The following is a 23,554-nucleotide window of genomic DNA, read 5'->3' on the forward strand; positions in this document are numbered from 1 at the left end:
CCAGTATCATACCACAGACTGGAGCATAATGCAGAGGTGCCTCATCTAGCTTAAAGCACGTCAGCCTGGATCCTGGGAGCAGGATGGTTCTGTCATGGTGGCAACACAGAGGTGCATGGATGAATGCACCCTCCTTAGTGGCTGGGCACATCAGCTGGCACACAGCTAGCCTGCGCAAGATACCTCAAGTGCTACCCATTCAAATTTGCTCGTTTGTATAGCACAAAACAGCTACCACTTAGGAGACTTTACATCAAGGGGAAATGAAAAAAAAAAACCAAACAAACACTTGAGGTCACTTTGGACTCTGAAAAGTCCTCCTGTGTGTCAGATGCACTCAACCCAGCTAGTACAGAGGCTCTTTGATGAAAATTTAGAACAGTAACATGCAAAGAAAAATGGTATTTCCCAAAAGAGCCAGCACAAAAGATATATTAAGTGATAATTTCGTTCTCAAATGGTTTTCGAGCAACAATTGGTAGCATTTAAAACAACATTATGCATATGATTAAATCTTAATGATAAATAATTATTTCTGGCATTTCTTTAAAACTTCTGTATCAGCCAAGCTGATGTTGGAAAACTCCTATGCTTTCACTGCTGCTAACTCTCAAAATGCTTTTTCAATGAAATCATCACACTACTCATGGCAAGTGAAATTTATCTGTGGCCTGAATAAGACTCTGTGGCCTCAATAAGACTCTATGTTCCACTTCAGCCTCCCTTAAAAAGACTGATTACCTACCAGTAAATGTAGTTCTTCCCAGCTACCTTTCTGTAGTCCCACCCATGGGCATAGATTTAAATGTTGTTTAAGCAGTACCCAGGGCCTCATGAAAGCATTTCCACAGGAGTGAATTTCACCCTAAATGCATAACATGAATTGCATTCATTCATTGTAATAGAATTGCTCATACTTAATTTGACAAAATATGTAAAGAACAATAAACAGAAAAGTAAGTAACAGTGTGACATAAGCAATCTCCAGATTTATATTATAGTGCTTCACTACAACAGGGTGAATCTTTTAGTCTGACTCAAGAGCACTAAATAGCAGGAAACAATATTATTACATTCAGGTGAAAGAGTGACTATATGGTGGCACAAAAGGTCTCAATAGATTTATGTACCTGGAAGAAATATAACGGCTGTACCAACATAATGGATTTGAAGAAACTCAATTTGATACCACCTGTGACAATCTGCATTATATATGCAACAACTGCAAGGTAAATGCCAGCTTTAATTTAAACTTTCCTTGCTTTATTTAATTTAAGGTAGGCCCTTAGGCTATATTTTCTGGTGCTGTGCAGCAGGGTTTAGCTTTAAAAATACTGTTATTGTTCAAGAAAACTGTCTAGCTAATCCCTCTGCAGCACACTGAAAATAACCCTTTAATTTCATTCTAATGTTATTTCTTCGGTATTCACAGGAATGCCAGTTTTGAGACTGTTATGTTTTGAGATTTAATGTAGGGCAATTACAGCCAAAGTATATCTGGGGAGAGTCCTAGCAGAGTGAGTACATTTCTGCTTTGAGTGGGTACTTAATTGTTGATGTGTAAGAGGTTTAGTACGCTCCTAAAATTTGATACCCCCTTCCAGACGACAGAATATATGGCCAGGAAGCAGCCTAACACAGTGAGAAGGGAGAGTCGGACAGCAAAAAATCAAAAAGCTAACAATTCTCTAGTTACCACTTTGTGGGGTCTGGTATCCTGTTTTGCATCCCCTTTACACTGTATTATTCAGACCCAGGCTCCCCCATAGGAAGACGATTACAGAGGATATTGTGGAGATACTAGAGGTAGCATTTCTGCAGCTCTGCAGTGTGGCTGTGGTATTTAGACTCCTTTGGGATAACCTGGATTTTAAAATGGGTGTAAAGAGAGAAGGTACACTTTTACTAAAATTGAAAAGCAGCTCCAAGCTCTATAGCTACTCCCTGTGTTAATTTTTAACATATAAAGCATTGTTAAGAATGGAGCATTTCATTCAAGGAAAGAAATCTATGGACTGGAAATGAGGAGGGTGGGGAAGGCTTCTGCAGAAAAGAAAATGCAAAGAAGCCTACCGAATGGCAGGGTACCACTAATCTGCATATATAAATTGCAGCCAATATTATGTATGTGACGAACAGCAGATAATCTGTCAGGAAACCAGTGAAACACCAACATACAAATGGCAAAGGCCTAGCAGGACTTCAGGAAAGAAAAAATGTTTTTCAGATTTGTAAGAGATGCAGCCTTCCAGTACCTGAAGGGGGCCTACAAGGAAGCTGATGATGGACTTTTTAGAAGGGCACATAGTGATAGGACAAGGGGTAATGGCTTTAAACTGAAAGAGGGTAGATTTAGATTAGATATAAGGAAGAAATTCTTCACTATGAGGGTGGTGAGGCACTGGAACAGGTTGCCCAGAGAAGCTGTGGATGCCCCATCCCTGGAAGTGTTCACGGCCAGGATGGATGGGGCTTTGAGCAACCTGGTCTAGTGGAAGGTGTCCCTGCCCATGGCAGGGGGGTTGGAACCAGATGATCTTTAAGGTCCCTTCCAACCCAAACCATTCTATGATTCTATGATATATCACACTGACCTGTAGTGACTTCCATACGGACAGTACTAATCAATAGATCAGAATATTTGTTATGACTATTTAGCAATAATATATTACTGATAAGTAATTTTATGCAAGGCTTGAGTGATACACACTTTTTCTACAATTGGCAGGAATATCACAAACTAGGAAGCGTTACAATTCCCAAAGTATTAACACTATATATATAACATGCACACTTGCATATGAGTTTTAGAAATGCCATGACATACTTATATTTGTTACTTGGCAATATTAGTTCTCCATTAAAACTATAATATTAAGATTTATTTTTTCAGGCATGTGTTAGGCCTTATAAAATAATAGCTTTCTGATGAAATAAAAAGTGTATGTTAATTACAATAATATTTTTTTATTTTTGTGTTAAGTATAAGCATACAATATATGCATGAAATTTTTTTTGTACTGTTAATCTATTCTTAGCTTTGGTAGTCTATAAGTGATTTTTCTTTGTTATTTTTCAGCATAATGTCATGTCTTAGGAATTGCAGTGAAGTATGAATTTTCCTCGTTTTCTCCAGTTAGCAACTCTGCATTGCTCTGTCAATAGGGGAGGCTGTCAAATCCAAGATTAATAAATGAAACCCTGCATCCAATGCTGCAGGTTATTTTTAATTCAATATAGAAAGAATTACATTTCTTCCCATTACATTTTCAGCCAGAATGTGCCCTTTAGAAAACCAGTGTTCTGATCAAAAATGTTTTGCAGTTCAAAGCAGTAATTTGTACAGCCTCTTCTGGCAGTGTAGCCTGTGTGCCAGTTCACATGCTGGTTCATACTGGAAAAGAATGGCCACCGCTGAGCTGTTCACTTTCTAATGATGGCCACATTAAGCACCTCTGAGTGATGCTGTCCAGAGAAAAATGAAGAACTATTAGTCTTCATGTGCTGCTCAGCTGATTTGCACTAAACTCCAAGTCCTAATGACGGAGTAGGTAGACCTAATGTTATTTTTTAGAGAGGAGGTACACAAAATTTCTTTCATCTTTTTACTTCTGTAATGGTGGTAAAGGTGGTTAGGATGGTGCAGCAGTGTGTCATGGGGTTCCAGAGGCCTTGGCAACTCCTGGGTGCCACCTCTTTATAACAATTAACAGATCTGTTGGAAAAGTATGAATAAAAATTATGCCTCGTGACTAACCAAAAAAGATTGATTTAAAGACAATTCCCCTGAAGCTCAAATTACATCTCCTTGCAAAAGTAGATGCCTGTTCTGATAGTAACAGTGCAGACCATATGCACAAACATTTTATGCAGCTAGTGCGGAGACCAGGATACCTCTGAAAGACAGACAGATACCTCTCTTTGCAAAGAACAACTTGGGCAGCCTAAATCCTAAATTCCAGTGGCCAGTTCCTGTCTATTGACTGTGCAAGTAGCCTAAGTATCACCCTATGTGATTCAATGCACGCACACACTGACAGAAAATAGCATAAAGGAAGGAGAAATTATAAGCGTTATGAAGATATGTCCAAACAGCGTGTTTAATTCAGGGCTTCTGAATGCTTATCCATCCCTGGAAAGTATTCCGAGTTCACATATACAAGGTGAACAGATCTTAGATTTGGGAGATATAGACAGCGAGCCCCCCCCAACCTGAGTGCATGCCCCCATCCACCCGGCTGTAAAATATGCTGAACACAAGCCTGCTCTGTCCTGCCTGCTGAAGTCGGGCTGCCAGGCAGGCAGCAACACACAAACTGCGCGTTCAGGCAAGAGATGGGGAGCCTAACTCCAGCTCTGCAGCTGGGACGCTCTGCTCTGGTGGCTGTGCTGCGATTCCCCACTCCCTGGGTTACTTCTGTTTTTATCCAACGACAGCACAGCCCCCAGGAGAGAAGCAAAGGCACTGAGCACTGGATCTCTCCCAGCTGCGTTCCCAAACACACATCCATCCACAACGACACTTTCCAGCCTCTCTGGATAGCAAGGCACGGTTCGGCTGCCTCCCCAGGCACCCAGCAATACCAGGGGGGCCTCAGGGTGCCCAGTTCCCTCTGGACCAAGGCAGCCCCTGCAGGAGCCAAGCACTTTAGTGCCTGTAGCTGTCTGTGTTCCCAAATCAGGGATCTTACCAGTCTCTGCTGGTTTGGGGCATGTTGGTGTGTGACAGCACATTTTCTACACTGCGCTCTCACCCACAGGCTATATGGGTTTGCCTGGAGACCCAATTTCGCTGATCTGACTATGGGCACACATTTTGGTTTTGGTTAAGGTACTGACCTCCTAAATTGGAGTGTAATCCTTATGAGGGTTGCTAATAAGGATTTGACAGGACAAGGTTTCAGCTAATAAAAGATGGTATTACTGCCTACAGTTTTGTCCTTAAACCAACACAGCAACAGCCAAATACCTGTGATTCACAAACTGAGCTCTAATATTCAGGCTAATTATGTATTTCAGGAATCCAAGACAGCAACTTCAGGATTCTGGCTTGATTATTTTAAAAATGTGATTGATCATCAATTTCAAATGGATCTGTATCATCTAGACTCTTCCTTAAGATCTGGGAGTATGTCAAAGTAGGAGTCTGTGTATGACTGACTTTAGTTATGTATAACATTACAAATTATTACCACTAATCTCAGTAAAAATTAGCACTAATTATCTACTCTAATGAACTTTATGGAATTTACACTGAGAAAAACTGTGATTAGTTCTCTTACAGAAATGCCAGCACAAATACTTAGGGTAATTTTAGGAAGCAGGTGAAACTGGTTTTGAATCAATACCCCATTTGTGATTGTATCTGTACATTTGCTAAGCACACAAAAAAAAAGAAAAAAAACCCTCACTGAAACTGATTGTGAATAAGTTCTGAATAAGTAGGCTTACAAGAAGACTTACCCTAATTCTTTGTAACTTCAGTTCACCGTTTATTTCTCCATACCTCAAATCTTTGACTATTCACTGGAAATTCTAATTTGACTTCAGCACAATTTCCATCCTTACCAGTGAAAAGCGTAGGTGTGAAAAGCTGTCAAACCACTTTGCCCTGCTTGTGGTGCTCCTCACGTTAGCACAGCAAGTGTGAACAGTAACCACAGTGCCCATAGCTGAGGTTTTTCTAAACAAGTGATGCTGGGAGATGAAATTAGTAGGCAGGTGTTCGCGACAGAAAGATGTGAAGCACGTCTTCACTGGTACATCACCAACAATTGTGAGCAACCGACTCTCTGGACCTCTGCCCTTCAGCAACACCAAAGGAAAACTGTTTTGACAGTCAGGTATTTTAAACAGGAAAGCACTTGTTTGGATAGTTTCCTTGAAAAAAAAAAAAAAAAACCCACAAACTTCATTGTGCTTTTTCACATGGAAGAAATCCCAGAGTGCTCCTACGCTTGGGAGAGCTACCAGCCAATATCTACAAATCCACTGCATTACTCTTTCAGCTTAATCAATACAATTCTACTTCATAGTGATATTCATAAAAAAAGTACTGAGACAACAATTAATGCACTGACAGGCTGTGGCTACTGCCCATTGAGCTGAGTAATTTCTTTTCCTCTTCCTTTCTACTCCCCTGCTTGCCTCCATACACGTGCTGTTTCTTCAGCATGAGCTCTTAAATCCAACTCCACAGTTATGCTTTTTGGCACTATGTTTATGGTAAATATAAAAGCAAAGATCAATAGTTCATTCCCTTTGCCATTACAAGAATTTACTACCTATGCTTCTCTGTTTGGTTATACTTAGAGCAAAGGCAACTGCCCAGATTACTGTATTTTGAGAACTTCCATTGAGCATTAGATCACATATGCCACACCCTTAGATGGATCAGTGATGCTGCCCCAGACTACAGCAAACTCAGATTTTGCTAATATATGCTCTTTCACCTACCATGCAATGCAAGTCCACATCCAAAATTATCCACAGTCAGAGGAAACAGAAGAAGGTATTGCACAAGCTCATGAGAAGACTGTGCCTGTAGCATCATTTGAGACCCTCTATAACACCTGAACAGTGCTGGCAGGTGTGACCCACAATGTACGGGAGACCTGTAGGCTTCTGGGACAGCAGCTGGTGACCAGGTGGGATATCTTGGGGCATCTAAAATGGTGCTAGATTCACAGATTTAGACAACTGAGCTATACCCATCACAAGAAAAAGTGTACTTGAGCCACGGTAACACTGGCCTTATTACCTTGACCCGTTAACCTGGTTTGGGTTACACTCCATCTTGATGGTGACTCTGGCTGGGGGCTGCGATAACCAGTCTTGCTGGGGAACACGTGGACTCATCTTTGACGTCTGCCCATATTCACTGGAGGAGGACGCCGTCATCTCTGTCTTCGCAAGGTGGGGCGATCCGTAGGCACACTCGAACAAGGACTGGTCTTCACTCACCACTGATAACGCTTCCTGCAAACCGGAGAAGAGAAGTCAGCATGACCATGTTTCAGAGCAGACATTACAATATACCCCATGGAAAAAAGGGCTTGTGCATCTCACGAGAAGACAAACAGCCAGTCACTTGCTTAAATGCTCATTTCTTTATAGGCATGCCACTGCTGTCAGTGGAGGTGAGGACTCATGGTGCCAGACAGCATCAGCATTTGGCAGGAGGACAACCTCTCCCCTGGGGAGACACCTCCCACCAGCAGCTGAGAAGATGCACAAACACACGCTACCAAACACTTAGGAATAGTGGCCAAGAGCTGGGAGGGAGGAGAAGGCAGGACAGGCAGTGAAGCTCAGGCCTCTTGTGTCCCAGGTAGGGATGCGGAGGGACAGATCTGCCGGGAGCGTAAGCAAGCTGCCATTGCTGCTTTAAGTGCAAGGAGCGACCGAAAGCCAGGCCTTGCTGACTCACGGGAGCTCCTTTTCCTTCCTCTGGGACTGAGGCCAAGCTCCTTCTGGACAGGGAGTCGAGACAGCTGGGAGCAACCTCCAGTCCAGGGACCCTGCTCTTTCTGCCAGCATCTACTGCCAGCTTTGGTGCAGGTGCCCACCACCAGCCCCAAGAGGACACCATGCCCACCAGTCGCCTCTCTCTCATGGCAACCCTTGCTGGCGGGCCATCTGGCCAGGCATCCTGCTCCAGCACTGTGGGAAGGGCTTCCCTGGCCACCTTCCCTCGCTGTGGCAGCACTGTGGTTATGGCCCTCAAGGGCAGCAGGGTCCACCAGGCCCCTCGGTGGTGGGGTGGCTGCCACTGCAGCTGGCTGGAGACCGGACAGACACCAGAGGGAGTGAAGGCCACCCGCTCTCCCCACTGCCACGCTTTCCTATTGGCACCAGCTCCTTCCCCACGTTATCTGGAGCCCAGTCATGGGAGCGAGGCAGTGCCCGGGCCCGTCTCAGCAGGCAGCATGCCACTGGGCCCATCGGGAAGCTGCAGAAAGGGCTGATGCTGCCGGAGGGACCCGTCCTGCCTGATTTGAGGCTCCCTGGCCACAGGAACTGGTCTGGGCTCCCCACACAGGCTCGGGGTCCACCCCCCTCCAAAAGCAGCCTTTCAAGGAAAGCCCCCCTCTCCAGGGGCTACTTAGGGTGAACACAGGGCGTAAGAGCGTAAATGGACAGTAACTCAAAGCGTGACTCGCTCCCCCCACCCTGGCACCATGGCTCTGCCCTGAGATGACCAAAACAGGGCAGGGGGGCAGCCCAGCACCTCCCTCCCTCCTGCACGGCCCCATCAGTGGCCGGGGAGCAAGCCCCAGCACCGGGCCGGCAGAGCAGGCTTGGCGTGCAGCGCACCAGATGACAGCAGCCGTGGAGGCGGCCAGCTGGCGATGGCGGGAGGCGCGGAGGCCAAGGATGGGGGCGCGGGGCAGGGAGCCCGAGCCAGATTCGGGGCAGGGTGCTCTGCGCGCAACCGCACCCTCGTGAGGCATCGTGTGTGGGCCCTGCTGCCCCGCTGCTGACAGCCGACGGGAGGACAATAAAACCGCATGGCCCTGTCAGCAGAGGAGGACGCGGTGGAGCAGGGAGAGAGAAAAGAGCCAGAGCGATGGGAGTCCTCTGGCTGCGGAAAGCCGGGCAGCTGCCTGCAGGCTCTTCCCCTCCCCAGCTGCTGGAAGAGGGCTTTGCACAAGCTCCAGCAGTCGCATGCTGCCCTAAAAATCAGCAGTTGTATTAGTTCGTTTTAAGGGGGTATATATTTATCATTTTTTTTATTTGCCTGGTTTGTGAGCCCTCGAGGTACACTCTGTTAATATTCATAGCTTTCTCTGCAACCGCAAGGGCTGGAATATCACTTTCTTCTTATTACTTGTCATGGAAATTGAGATCACTCCTTAATCTCTGGACTTGGGGAACAGGTTCTCAAACAGCCCTCCAAATGCCATGAGACTCATGACTGAATCTCTAACACTAACGCTTCCCGCCACAGGCCAGGACGCAAAATTCAGACAGCGATCTGCACCATTTCATTACTGCTATTCAGATGTCATTTGAGTGCAGGCTATCACCATTAATACTAACTCCCTATTTAGCACCCCTGCTTTGCACACTCTTCCCCCAACCAGCGCCCAGCTACCAAACTGCTGCCTCTTGTGTCTCTGGGGGTGCGAAGGCGGTTCTGCGAGACAGAAGGGATGCCAGAATAACACCTTGCCTTTTTGCCATGCCTCTCAGACTCCTGTGGGTCTCTGGCCTGCTAAAAACTGCTGCTGGTGGTGGTCTGAAGTTTTTCTGATGAGCCATTTCTGGGAAAGGCTGCAGACAGCTCCTGCTTTTCAAGCAGGTGTCGGGGGAGATGGCTGCTGGTCCCTTGTTCCCCAAAGATTTCTCCCTGGGTACACTGCACTGACAGACAGCAGTGGGACTTGATATGCTTGGATAGTAAAGTAGCAGGGATCATATCACAAGAACTAAAGAAAGAAAATGTTACACTGGAAGGAAAATAAAAAGTTCTTTCTCAGCAGTCCATAACATTTTTTCATGGAAAAAAAAAAAAAATATATATACACACACACACACACAGCCTGGCCAGACAATCACAATGCATCCCACGCCTGAGACTATTTACTGCACCGTTCCCTCTTTTCTGCCCCAGTGTAGAGCTAATACATGAGCCAAAAAACATGTAATGAAATGTTAATTTTGGAAGAGCTAGCTCCAGTAAATACACGAAATTGTGAATTATACAGGAGAAAGCAGATACAAGATTGCAAACACAATAGGCAGAATATTATTTTACTCTGTAAACCATTTACTAATAGACCTTTTCAAAATATGCATCAAACACTATATAATGGATATATTTCTCATCCTCCCCCACATAAGTGAAACAAAACAAATTTATTCTGATTGCTGTTAAACTTGACTCCACCTAATGTAAGCTAATTTATGACTACTTAGGGTAAGTATAAATGTAAACAAAAAAAACTATGGGTTTTCTATTTCTGCATTACTAATAACAGTAAATATGGCTTGTGCTATGGATGCCTATTATGTTGCACAAAGAGGGAAAGTACATACATTTTAACTTCCTGAAGAGGACAGCAAATGCTGGAAATGTCAGGCCAATTAATAATGGTTGTATGAATATCTAAAAGACTATGGCAAAACCAAGACAAACATAAGTGAACCCAAGAGACAGTCTCAGACTTCACATTTCAGGAAAAAATGTCTAGTTATTCATGGACAAATAAAAGCTCAATTTGCTAGCTAGAGTTTTGTTCTGATTTAATAGCAAACACTCATCTGTACTCCATCCTGCTAGTTATCAGTTAGTGCATGCTGACAGGTCTGTAAAGGCTCTGTAGGAATAACTGAGTTTCTGCCAACTTTGCATGCTGTTGGGTCGGTCCTTATGTGGAAGGCTTATTAATGTGTACTCTATGATAGCAAGTATTTCTGACATTTTACTCCAAGTCCTCAGTGGTCTTTGCAGGCCTGTCCTGAAAGACAGTAGGACATGTATCACGCCTCCCTTGAGCATATTACAAAAGCTGAGCTGGCTATCTAAGCTTTTGCATAATTTTGAGGAGTCAGCATAACTAGGGAACATGGTCTAAACTAGAATTAGCCTTACTTCCTCTTTAACCATCTTTCCTCTCTTCTCGCACATAAGTGATATTGAGGTTTCAGTGTGGGAAACATGGAAACTATGTTTAGCATCTGTTCTGCTACTCCTCCTGTCAGCCAGGACTCAGGCAGTCATACAGACTGTGCTCTCCTTCAAATCCAGTCAGGACCATTGATGTCAATTTACCAGCAACCGCTACAGGTGATGTATGTGGTCCTTGCATATCCTCCCGCACAGGGAAAAGTTTTCTCTAACACATGGATGGGAGTTGTGTGTTGAGGGTTGGCAACTGCTGCCTTTCATCCTCTCGGTGATCTTAAGAAGTGAAGAATTTCTGAATCCACTGACCTTGCGAGACACAGTGATGCTGAACAATCAGAGCTAATAAAACCTGATGTAATCTCATGTGAAACTGATATGGTAGGAAAGCATAGAAATAGATGAAGAAATATGAAGCATTTCTCAGCTATACAAGAATGTCTGATGACTGACATAATGTGGTATCTCCAAAAAGAGACAGAAAACGTCCTTCAGCTGCTCCTTGCATGCATCATTTCATCTTGTCTTTCCTTGATTTCTCTTTACTAATTAAAGCCTTCAAGCCTTAACCCCACGTAAGCTGTGAAAGGAAGGCTCTAACAGCAAACTACTGTACTGAACAGCTGACAGAAAGCAGTACGGGTATTTCTTTCTTAAATACAGGGACTTAAAAATGTGCTTTCTGCTATACTTCTAAATGCAAGCTCCTGGACCAAATGTAATATAAAAATTGTCAGCATTCACCATCATGAAGAATAGCTGCATGGTCTGGCCACATATAAACGTAGACAAAACTATTAATACTGACAATTCTTGGCAAGGGTTTTTTACATATAGGTGCCAGTTCTATTTCTAGTAAATACTTTTCATTACTCATTTACATGTTAGTCTTTTTTCTCATCCATATTAATGCTGTTTCTGGAGCAGTTTGGCAACATCAAACAGTAAGTTGGATAAAGTAAAGCAATATTAATAAATAATATAAAATAGATTCATTATAAGGCTCCTTTCAATCTTGCCAAGTTTTGTACCTTTATGGTAATAATTTTAGTAGTGGATGGGTCATCTTCCTGGATTACACATGACAAGAACATACTCTCATGACACCTCACAAATAAGCCTTTCATTTCTAGTAACCAGTGTCTGGGGTAATGTAATATGAAGAAAGCAACACATACTGCTTACAGTGGCAGGTGGGAAAGGTCTTTCATGCAAGTCTGTGAAGTAGAGCTGTTGGTAATATTATCTGAGGTCAATACTGAACATGGGTTTCCTTTATTTCATATTCCTTTCTCCACATACTTCCTCTCATGGCATCACCAGCAAAACATAAAAATCTGTTCCTTCATTAAGATTTTTTTTTAGTTTCTTTTCGCTTGCACTATGCAAAACCTGGCTTCTCACTTGAACTTTCCGTGCTAATGATAAAAGAACAAAATGTCTTCTCTATTTGGTTTTGACTTACAGTTCACTGATAAGTTAAAAAAAAAAAAACGAATAATAACAGACTGACAAATCTGTAGAACAATAGGTACAGCAACGCCTTTAAAGTAGGCATAAAGTCATTAGGACAAAGGTGTTTACTTAATCAAATGCATGATTACTTGGACTAGAAACATGAAGTTACAGGAAATGTGATTGAAGTAGTTCCCATCGTGAGAAGTATATGCAAGCTGACCTGTCCTTTATATGCAATGTCAGGAACTGAGGACAAAGACTTTTTTCCCTAAAGCTTGATCAAACTTAAGAAATAATTAAAGAAGACAATGAGGTGTGCAGTTGTCTAGCATAATTTGCTTGTGCTGAGGGTTATTGGGGAAAAAATACTGTAGCAGGATTTGAAAAGACTTTGGAGGCCATTCTAACCTGGCCATGCTTTTTCTCAAGTTAATTCTGATGAGGGAACATGCCGGCTTATGCATGGAATACATTGGTGCACTGTCCCTCCATGTCATCCACCCAGCTTCCACTTTAGACATGACACCATGTCCATTCATTTGTACGGCAATCAAATTGAATCATGTCCCCAGGTACATACTCATTGTATGTGTGTGTATATGTGTATATCTCAAAATATTCAGCTCTGTTTCTTTCATTTCTTCAAGTATTTCCATGGTTTATTGCTTAATCCCTGTAACAGAAAAGGTTTAGTAGATCTTTTTTATCTCCATTGGCTATCCAAAAACTATCAAGTGATTTGCTGCCCAAAAAAATGCTTCAAGAACTTTGAAAGTCAAGAACTTACTGGCCAGCACTGTCAAAATCCTAGCAGGCAATAACACACTGGTATGATGAAGAACATTGGCCACAAACCAGTAGGACACTGGGCAAGACCTACATGTAAAGAGGAGGATGCATGAGGAGACACAAATACACCAACAACCCTCTTTGTACATTGAGAGATGCTGCAGACAGTGAAATGCATTTATTGCTTGTGGAGTCATCTTGTGGAGTCAGTGCTCCCACCCTCCAAAATGGACCTGTTACCCTTAACTATGAGGGACCTGCAGTAACACTGCAATCAAGAACTTGTAATTAGCTTTGCCATATGTCATTGCATTTATATAATCTATTTTTTGACACCGGTTTTATGATATTTCTCCTCATCAATGCAAACAACTTTTACTTCTTCTCTAATCTGATTTCATGATAATACATATGCAAGCACAAGCTTAGAGCTCCACACAGCCACAATCCATTCAGACATAGGCTGTTTCCTATCACTTGTTGGATGTCTACAGTTGGTCAGAAACATTAATTCTCCGTTCTATGAAGAATTCTGACACACTGGGACTTATTTTCATTTTAAATTAGACAAAAAGCTGTTATATGAAAACTTTCACCAAAATGTTTATTAAAGGGATGAATTGTAACTCCCTGGCGTGTGTTTTGCAGATGTTAAAACACTCTAATAAACAGTTACATTTGGAGAGGACCTGCATTTTTTGAGGGAAGATTGTTCTGATTAAGACCATGCAATTAGGTCTTTTAAATGTTTCCATGCTTTTTTGCACTCAGTATCCCTTGTGTACTCGGTAACATTTGTTATTGAAATTGTGTGCAATCAAATTACATACAATTGTAACTGAAAGAAAGAACAGGTGAAAGTGTGCAAGAGAGCACACACTATGCACCTTGGTACAGCTGCTCCAGACTTCATCAAATCACTCCTCTTGCTTGCTACTCTTTTATTCTTCCTCAGACTACATCTTCTGATGCTCTAGGAAGCTGTTTATCTGGAGTGAAAGCCTAATTTCAAACAGGCCAGGAACGTCATTTCCACGCTGGAACAGAGAGCACACGCAAGGCTGGACACCAGAACCTTGCAGAGCACTGGGCAGTCTTCCAGTCTGAAACTCCGCTCCACTCACGTCTGCAACAGGCATCACTGCATGATAAAGCAAGCTGTGGTTGAACTGCTTAAAAAGCTTCTAGGCTAAATTTGCAGTCCTCCTTTAAAGCCAAGTCTTTGAGCCTTGGATTCATTGCATCCAGCAATAATCAGTGAAACAAAAGACAAATGATTGATGTTTTAGCCTTGCTATAGCTTATTAATCATGATGCTCTTACAACTCTCTTCTGACCATTTGCAAAAGAGGTGGTTTCGCAAGATATTCTATATAGTGTGTGGAACATACTGGAAAGGTTACTACTTAAAATGCAGTCACCTGAGTCAGGAATTACAGCACACATCTGGAATACGTTTTCCTTCTAAATCTCTGAGTCTTGGATTCGTTAGATCAGACAAAAATCCACATATTATATTCATGAGAGAGTTCAGGAACAACAAAAAGCCTTGGCAAGTACAAGATAGGAAAGACAGATGTTGTCCTCACCTCCACCCATGAGGATCTTATTGCCAGCTCAGCTAACATCCTCCACCTATTTGCAAAGAGCACTTGGACAGTCCGTGTTAATCCAAACACAGGCCCGGTGCTGCCACTTATTTGATATCTTCACCTTTTGCTGAGAAAAATGCAAAGGATGTTTGGAAGCAAAGGAGAGCCACTGCCGCCGTTCCACTTGAAAAAAGGAATTATCAAGCATCCATCAAAATGATGTTATGAAATTTCATTTCTGGGAAACAAGAGCAGATGTTTAAGGACTGATCCTGCAGCCCTCTTTGTGCAAGTCATTCTCTTGGCTTCACTAGGACTTGTAATGTGAACAGAGGCCTCATGGCTAAGCCCTAAGGTTTAACATTTTGTGTCTTAATGAACAAATTCTGAGATGTTATAAATTCAAATGTAGGCTGTGGTGCTTTATCATCATTTCTAATATATAGACTGTCATTCCTGAAATGTCAGCAAACCCTATTTTTGCCAAAGCTATTTTTATCACCTCCTTTCATCATAGGGTAATATTTGTAGCACGAGGCATTCAACTTCTTAAAATAAAAAATCACTGTTCCACTATTGCAGATGGGGAAATTTTGGTAAGAATGACTAAAAATGGGTCACGGCTTAGAAAACATTTCTCTCTCATGCCAAGCCCTGTGCCATATTTGGGACTACCCTGCATCTCACACACTAAAGTTAGCACATCGAGTAGAGCTGATGAACCACTAACTTTCAGAGATCAGGAAGTGTCCATGAGCATCTGATTTAAAGAGCTGCCATTTCACAATCAATTATTTCACCTGCAGTCTTTATCTGACAGTAAAGTGCAAATGAATAATTTAACCTCAAACCAAGAATTAATAAATGGAAATAGGAAACTCTTTCATACATGTCATATGCCCTGACCACCATCAAAGCAACACAGCGGGCTTGTTCAAATGCAATGATGAAAGCCTCTGTCCTGCATCTGTTTCAATGCACATTCAGTGCCCAAATGACTGCAAGAGGGGTATGCCTGGAAGCAGCTCTGCCCATGCACAACCACCAAAAAACTGCACCAGGCTTCTGTATGAAAGCAGACCTCAAAATTCACAAGACACTATCAAAAAGCCTAGGGAACAAAGCAGACAATCTGGTGCTATACAGTGATGAGTACAGTTCCGTTTTTCCTTCTGCATGAGTAGAGTGCTGGTAAACTACTTAAAGGCTGAGGCAACACCAGGTTTTATTTACTGCACCAGTAGCTGAACGAACGGAGTTAGGTGGCTGCTGGGCTGGAGAAGCACAATGGTCGGTTGGGCTCAGACAACGGATTCCTGAATGATTATGTCAACCTGAATTCACCAATGCTAAAAACAATACAATTATATCCTGCAGATTGTATATTGTACATGCATTTTTAAAGAAACTGTAGCTTTGTATGCTTATTTTAGCACTTCCATCCATATAAAGAGGTGTAACACTGAAGTTTGAATAACTATTTTTTCAGTCAATACAATAGACTTTTCTTCCTTTTCATCTTGATACTATTGTCCATTATGAACTTTGAAAGCTTGAAATTTTTTGCTCCTTCATGCTTGGCTGTTAACTTCTAGGGCTTCAATATGCCTAGAAAACTGGGAAAACTTGGATATAAAACTCCTTTTCATTTCTGCCTCAGCCCAGGGCTAGCCTGTTTTTTCTACCCTGCTTTTCTAGTACAGGACTTTATTAATCTGAAGGAGCAGCCAACCTTCTACTTCGTTAAAAAATATAAACATCCGGGGTTTTTTTCAGCAATCTTTCAAGCAAAGATTTGTTTGGCAAAACAGGTGGCAGGTTTGTAAAGTGGCCCGCAGCCCAATCGGAAGTGAACTGAGGCTGCATACCCCACCTGCTATGGAACTTCAGCTAAAATATCAAAATGATATTGAGAAAAGAGTCTTGGGGCCAAAACAGTTGCCCAAAACCTGACACCAATCCCTTTCCAGGCATGCAATCCCATCCTTTCCGTGTTTCCTCTTAACATCTTTGGCATCATGCGTAGCCCCAGCAGTTTGAATGGGATGTCTTCAAGAATTACTGCTTTGCTTGAACATGGTAACTGGCCTGGTACTTTGGGTTTGGTAACTTTATTGAGAAAATTCTTAACATAGAGATACCACATGATTTTTTTTTCTGCCATATTCAAAAGACTTGTCCAGTGTTATCACAAGATGGTAACATTTGCAGCTTTTTCCTACCGTTTAGCCAAAACTACAAGATTATACATTACATTTATACAAAGTTTAATATTTTTTAACTGTGGTTAACTGTTGTTAACACCACATATATATTTGTATATATGGTCTCTACCTGTTCCCGAAAAATATAGCCTGTCCACGTGAACTGCGTGTCTTAGGAGAGAGAAACAGGAGAGGAGGAGGCAATAATATTCCAGATTGCTTTAATGAAATGTGGACAAACAAAAATATATGCCCATTATATATATATATATATATATATATATATACACACATAACTAGACATACACACACACATTTTTAGATAATACCATCCTCAATATCTGAACAAATTTTAAAGTAAAAATAATTCAGGCTTTAAAATACTTTTCTCTAAGGCATACTATGTACCAAAGACAAACTCATCCACAAAGTGATGAGAAATGTATAGGAAGGAATGAAGAGACCTTTACAGCCATTGCACTGATGAAACAATTAAATATTAGGGGTAAAACTGAAAAGAACATCTAAATTAGTTTCCTTTCCAGTGAACCTTTGGTTTTTATGAATGCCTAACAGCATTAGGGAAATAACACTTGGATGATGGCCATGAACTGAACTTCTGGGTGACCCATCACTTCCCTGTAGTGCCTCTCTGTATGGTGTCTGTGCACGTGCACACATGCGTGTGCCATGAACAGGTCACTCACTTTCTGGTTGGAAAGACTGCAGTTATGGGGGATCTTAGCTCCAAATGTAATATTAGCTACCCCAAAGAAATCGTGGGTAAAAAAAAGGGTGTCCACTGGGCGTGTTACCCATTAAATCCAGCTGGTCCCCTCAAACCAGCAGCAAGGTACAGCAATCAGCCAGGAGAGGAGGGGAAACCGTTCTTGGGCATCTGCAGAGCTGCTTCCCTGCAGCTCAGCTTCCTCCTCAGGGACCCCCTGGAGCTGGAGATCCTCTTCCCTGCTGCATCAGGCTGGCAAGGTCTCAGATGCTCCCCTATGTTCACCTTCATGCACATTTAAAACTCTCACCTTCCTATTTAGAGAACACTGATCACATCCAACATTTATTAAAGTAATTTCCTTGCTTGATAGCTTTTGCAAACACTGCTTAAGCCATCTTTATTTGTATGTTACTTCCAAATGTATTTCTCTTGATATCTTTGACTGACTTCTCTACATTAGATAACTGGAAATGCAAATTGCTATTGCTTTTTAAAAATTCACTGCATTAAGAGTGCTCTCCATTTTCGCACAACATTGTAACAGAAAGTCCTTTGTTTACATTAGTTTCCCTTCCTTTTCCTCAGCCACCTTTTATTCTGGATCTTCCATGTAGACGTTGAATATATACATATATAGCATGATATGCTTCTCATGGTACTTCTCATTTTACGAGCATATGGAATATTGCTCAGATGGGTAATCTTTCTAAATTCAGAATGAACTTTCCAAGTATGCCCACTGTGTATGTAAAATATGACTTCCTGTCACGATAACCTTTACAGTGTATAGCCTAACATACTTTCCTATAATTGTTCATAATGAATATCTTGATTCGAACTTCAGCATACGTTATTTTAGTCATTTGCCACAAAACATGACTAATGAAATTAATACGGCGTTGAATGTCACAGTATTAAGTAATTTCTGTGTGTGCAGATTAACACAGGAGAGTGCTTAGCAAAATAGCAACAGTGCGTGCTCATGTTTAAGCATATTTAACCTGCTCTGCTGAACCCGTATAAAGTAAGGATATTGTTTTAGCTCAAACATTAACTATGAGATCAGTCAGAGACTGGTATGGTTTTAGATATATTGCAGTTGGAGAGGTAGCTAAACCAATGGATCAGAAGAAAAATGTTGTTTCATACCTATGACAGACAAAGGTTGGAGGGAATGTTCTTTGTTTGTCCCCAAACAAAACAAAACAGAACAACCACGACAAGAAACCCTCACATACACAAAAAAAATTTGCTTTATGACACTCCAAAAAAACTTAATCCCAGTTACACCTGTGGTTTTACTTTTAAATTGAGTTCTTATTACTTTATTTAAGCAATGTCTTTCTAAACAAAATCACCAATCCAAAATTACAGAATTTAAATTATTATTTTAGAAAATTTTCAACTTTTTTCATTCTTTTTCCCTGTTTTAGGAAAACTGTCTCACAAATTCAACTTTACCTTTACTGTGCAACTTGTGGCTCTGCGACCATGTCTTCTGCTGAATCTAGTATGCAGCAGAAACAGGTTGTGGCCCATTTTTAATTGTAGGTGTGAAGAAGAAAAGGAAAATGGATGTGGAGATCTTTGATGGGGCTACAAGAAAAATCCTGCAGTTCTTCCCTGTAGCAATATCTCTTCTGAACTAGTGATTACCAACATTATCACTCTTACTAAATCCATGCCCTGCAGCTCTGATATTGACTGTATTTTTTAATGACCCCCGAAATGTCTTTACATACTGTATGTTATGCCTTCAAACATACAGGAGAGGTATGCGGGCTCTTTCACTTTTATTGTTTCCCCAAACAAACCCATTTCCTACAAGCTGTTCCCATATCTTTTGTGCCATGTCCAGCTTCCCAGAAAAAGAGCAGGAAAACAAAGTGTGAACTCAAAACAATCCATTTCCACAGAACAATGTGCCAAGGAGAGAGAGAGCTAGAGGGGGGAGGGCTGGGGAGAGGGGAAAGACTGAGACGGAGAGAAGCTGTTTTGATGCTGCCAAGGGACTTAAAGAAAAAAGGAAGGAGGAACTTTTAAAAGTCACAGAGAGGAAGGGTTGTGTAACTGTAAATATGCAACAGGCAAGTTGCCAACTATTTCAAAGGATTTGAGGTTTCAAAATCGTCGAGAAGGCTAACTGATTTGCACTCTGGGTTTTGAGCTTCCAGGAACACCTTTATATGTCTGAGAGCCAGAAACTACCATATCTTTTTATAGACTACTCAAGCCATACTTGGTCATAATTTCAAGTTGAATCAGTAAGGAATGTAAACAGACACCATTTATGCTTCTCTGCAATCTAATAAAATGAAAGCATGGACTAAATAAAGCAAAATGATACATGTTGTTCTGTAAGAAGGGAAAACCAGAAGATCATGTTGATTTAGTTCCTGGCTGACCTGAGCGATCTCCAAAGTTCCCGGTATTCAGTACACCAAGAAACCCCATACACTAAACTCCCATAGGTATAATGCATATCACTCATTGAGACACATAGGATACAAGTCAATGATAAATGTCACCGTGCCATTTTTAAATCCTGTTTCCACATTTGGCTTGTCAAAGATACAAGAACAGAAAGAAGGAATAAAAGTAAATAAGGAACAAATTATTTTAGCCTTGCTGTCAATGACAATTATTCAAGTAAGAAAGAAACGTTAGTAAAATCAACACAACTGGAATGCTTTTCCCCAAATCAAGAATCTGACCAGCTTTGAAATCTTTAGGTAGGGAGACGCTACTTTTGCACTGTAAAAATGTGGTTCCTTTCTTTTTTCTGTTGATAAAAGATGCAAAAACACAGACTTTGCAATCACTTTCAATTAAAACCCACAGTCCAAAACACTACCATGTGTCAGCAAGACCTGGCATTACCATCTCTACCGAGAAGGAGATACGGGGCAACATTCATGGCACGATGTGCTGGCTTCCTACTGTGGACTTCAAAATTGCCATGGTGCTGCAGCAAAAAGGACCTTTCAAAGGCCTCAACCAACAGTATTTACTAACCATGAATCTTATGCAAGGCTAGATGCAAGAAAGAAATGGACTGCTATCTTGGGCATGGAACTAAGGCAAAGCAGTAGACAGACCTTGTCACAAAATGCTTGCAGCTAACACAGAAGGGACACAAGCAGAGGGAAATAGATATAAAGCACAAGTTAAGCGCATAGTGCGACCAGTGTGACTGTCACAGTTGTGCCAGAGGTTATTATTCAATTCAAATGAACTATGCAGAAGATAATAAGAAATGAAAGGCTACTATGCAAGGCAGGCAAGAATTGGAGTGGAGGTGAAGAAAAAAGACTGAGGAAGCAGGAAGGAAGAGCAAAGAGCTATTCAGCACAGTCTGGAGCAAGCCCAGCTAAAACCATACAAACAACTCATCCCTGTCCAGGCTCCTTCTGCAGCTGCTTTCTCTAGCTGTGCTCTAGCTGATCTCCCTCTCTGTGTCAACATCTTGGTGGCAAGGGGGAAACTGGAGGGATCTCTCCACTTTTGGATGCCCTTTGACTGCCCAGGACCATCCCTGGACCTCACAGTAGGGAGAACATGCAGGAGCAAATGCAATGTGTGATACAGACAGTGCCCCATTGCACTCCACCATCAGCCCCGAACCCTCCCTGCTATAGATACCTGTGCAGCGTGGGAGGGAATATGCCTGCAGGTTCCTGCTGGGGCAAATTCCCTAACACAGCATGTCCCAACAAAGGGAAGATATCTCTCACCCCTCGTGTGCAGAATCCTCCTGCCCTATTGCAACGTTGGGGCTTGGCTTTTGATAATGTCAGGAGCTGCCAACAGCTGAGGTAAGCCAAAGGCAACAGTAAGTTGATAAGAGCAATTGACATGAGAGAAGGAAGGTGGGCTTTTTATGTTTTATTTTCCCTCTGAGAGCCTGACAGACTGAAGACTGGAATTCGACCAAGGGAAGTCATAGAGTTTTCTTAATATATCATCCAATTCACCTGGAACACATCCAGTTAATGAGGCTTTTGTAATTGTGGGTGTTCAATACATTTGCAAGTCAAGCAAATAATTACGATGCACACATACATGTAGGTGCCCAGCCTCAGGTATCCATGTTTGAACCAGGCATCTGTTCAAAGCATGAATTTCTCAAGACTGTAATTCTGCAGCCAGACAAATACAAACTGATTGCTGAGGATTTCAAACACTATTTTTACCAAAACAAAATTATTTTAAATTGTTCAATGCAAAGTAATTTCGCTCCATCAGAGTTAACAGAAACACATACTTGGTTTTACTAAGAGAACACTGACTCTTCTGAACGTCTTTTAAATATATAAAAGGTTTCTGAACTCTTTTCTTATAAGATACTTCTAGTAACACTGAAATCGAAAACAGATATTTAGAAACCAGCTCTTTTGTAAGAATATGGAAAACAGATCTAAGGCTTCAGGAAGATTTTTGCTTCCTCATGTTGAGTATTTCATCACTGACCAGGCATGTTTTAAAGCTGTTTAATACCCTCTGAAGCTTCAGACTTCAGTCATGACTGTGGAGAAAACGTTTGCTAGAAACAATTAAAATTCCTGCCCCATCTTCTTGTATTCTACTTTTTCTACAAATAGGCTTTGTATGTTGAGCACACTAAATATTACCTTTGTCACATGCACAAATACTTTTTTAATCAGTTATTTGAATATTCGGTTCCTATTTATGCAGTTTTCAAAGTCCAGAGTTCCTGACTCTGTATTTCTAGTACAATCCCCGAGGATATTTTTCTAACTCTCACAATATTTTTCAGGTGTCAGTGAAATCATCAACTCTTGCAAAGAAAACCACACTACTCATTTTAAAACTTGGTGGCTAAAAATTTTGCATTCCACACTGATCTTTTATATGAGCACTTCTATTGACATAAATAGAACTATTTGTAAATAAGAGCTAACAGCCTTTAATTTATAGATGTTTCTCAAAGCACCAGAAAAACTTCAGCATTAACTGGGCTTTGTGGCAGCCTATGAAATTTTAGCAGCTGAGTGGTATAACGTCCCACTTAATTCCAGATTAAAAGTGCAGAGAGGTTAGTAAAGACACCAATTCTGTGGGAAACAGAAAAGCTCTGAAAATCACAATGAAAGTGTCTCAGGATGAGAACCTGAAAAAAGCAGCTGTTTTTGAAAATACATAGTGCTTTTTTCAAGTCACACTGTGGATTTGTGGATGTAACTGAAAAGCCTCCCATCTAGTCCTCTGCCCGAGTCATTAGCCATCAGATCATGCATGTACAGAACCTGCTCTGACTCACTGGTGCTACATAACTCTCTGTTCCCACCGGGCTTACAACATGGGAATTAAAAAAGGCAAAATGTCCTGTACTTAGCCAGCAACAACAGGAGTAATTAGCAGGCTACTGATTATACAAATAGGAGGGTTTTGGACTTTTTTTTCCTCCTGTATTTTCATTACTTAGAGGGAAATATTTTCCCATACAAGCAAGGTACTGAAATTTGCAGTCAAGTGAACTGTGTTTCTGGTGGAAATGGGTGTAAGATGTTTGTGTGAAGATGCAGGACACAGTGTGAAACCAGCTCTGTCCTTCAGAAACATGTGTTTAGAAGTTGAGGGCAACTGAGGATTAAATAAAGCAGAGAAAAGGCAATCTGGGTGAAAAAGAAAACAGAGGAAGAGATGAAGCAGTCCTAAAGGAGATCAAAGAAATCTAGAGAAGGAAAGAATATGGATGATTAAAAAACAGGCTGAAGTCTTTGAGACTGGAGGATCCTGCTGGTGGCTGGAGCACTGGGAAGGCACTGAGTACAACAAAGTCAACCAGAGAAACTGAGAAAATCAGTGTCAACTGAGGTAATGTTCATGAGGCCTTTGGTGTGCTGAAGATACCCGCAGTGGTTACAATTTATACCAGAGACTATCCACGGCTTAGTGTTGTAAGACTTCAATATAAGGAGACAAATGAGGTGGGTTTTTTGGATCAGTGTACAAAACTAACTTTAAAAAATATTCATTTTAATTTAGAGATATGTTTTGACATTTGATCAGCAAACCCACAGGCTCTATGAAGCTTAGAAAGGAAATCAGAAAGGAATACTAAAAGAGAAAGGGGAAAAAAAAGATATTGAAGGTCAGGGAATTGAACACTTCTATTGCAAGCTTCTGC

At 41.5% G+C, this 23,554-nt stretch overlaps 1 protein-coding gene across 9 annotated transcripts in view; it reads right to left on the reverse strand.

The window, feature by feature from the left end:
• The window catches only part of ERG (ETS transcription factor ERG), a 148,390-nt gene that overhangs the window by 27,158 nt on the left and 97,678 nt on the right, over positions 1-23,554 (reverse strand). For 8 of the 9 annotated variants that reach the window (XM_087758698.1, XM_087758697.1, XM_087758693.1 and 5 more), the window contains one exon: positions 6,761-6,978. In XM_087758698.1, coding sequence (XP_087614824.1) covers positions 6,761-6,900 — 140 coding nt within the window. In that variant the 5' untranslated portion in view covers positions 6,901-6,978. Of the gene's footprint in view, positions 1-6,760; positions 6,979-7,247; positions 7,366-23,554 lie in introns of those variants that run through there. The other variant, XM_087758695.1, reaches the window with a different exon arrangement.

This window comes from Nipponia nippon, unplaced genomic scaffold (assembly GCF_047370975.1).
Source record: "Nipponia nippon isolate SJK-2023a ecotype South Korea unplaced genomic scaffold, ASM4737097v1 scaffold_2, whole genome shotgun sequence".
Taxonomy (NCBI): Eukaryota; Metazoa; Chordata; class Aves; order Pelecaniformes; family Threskiornithidae; genus Nipponia; species Nipponia nippon.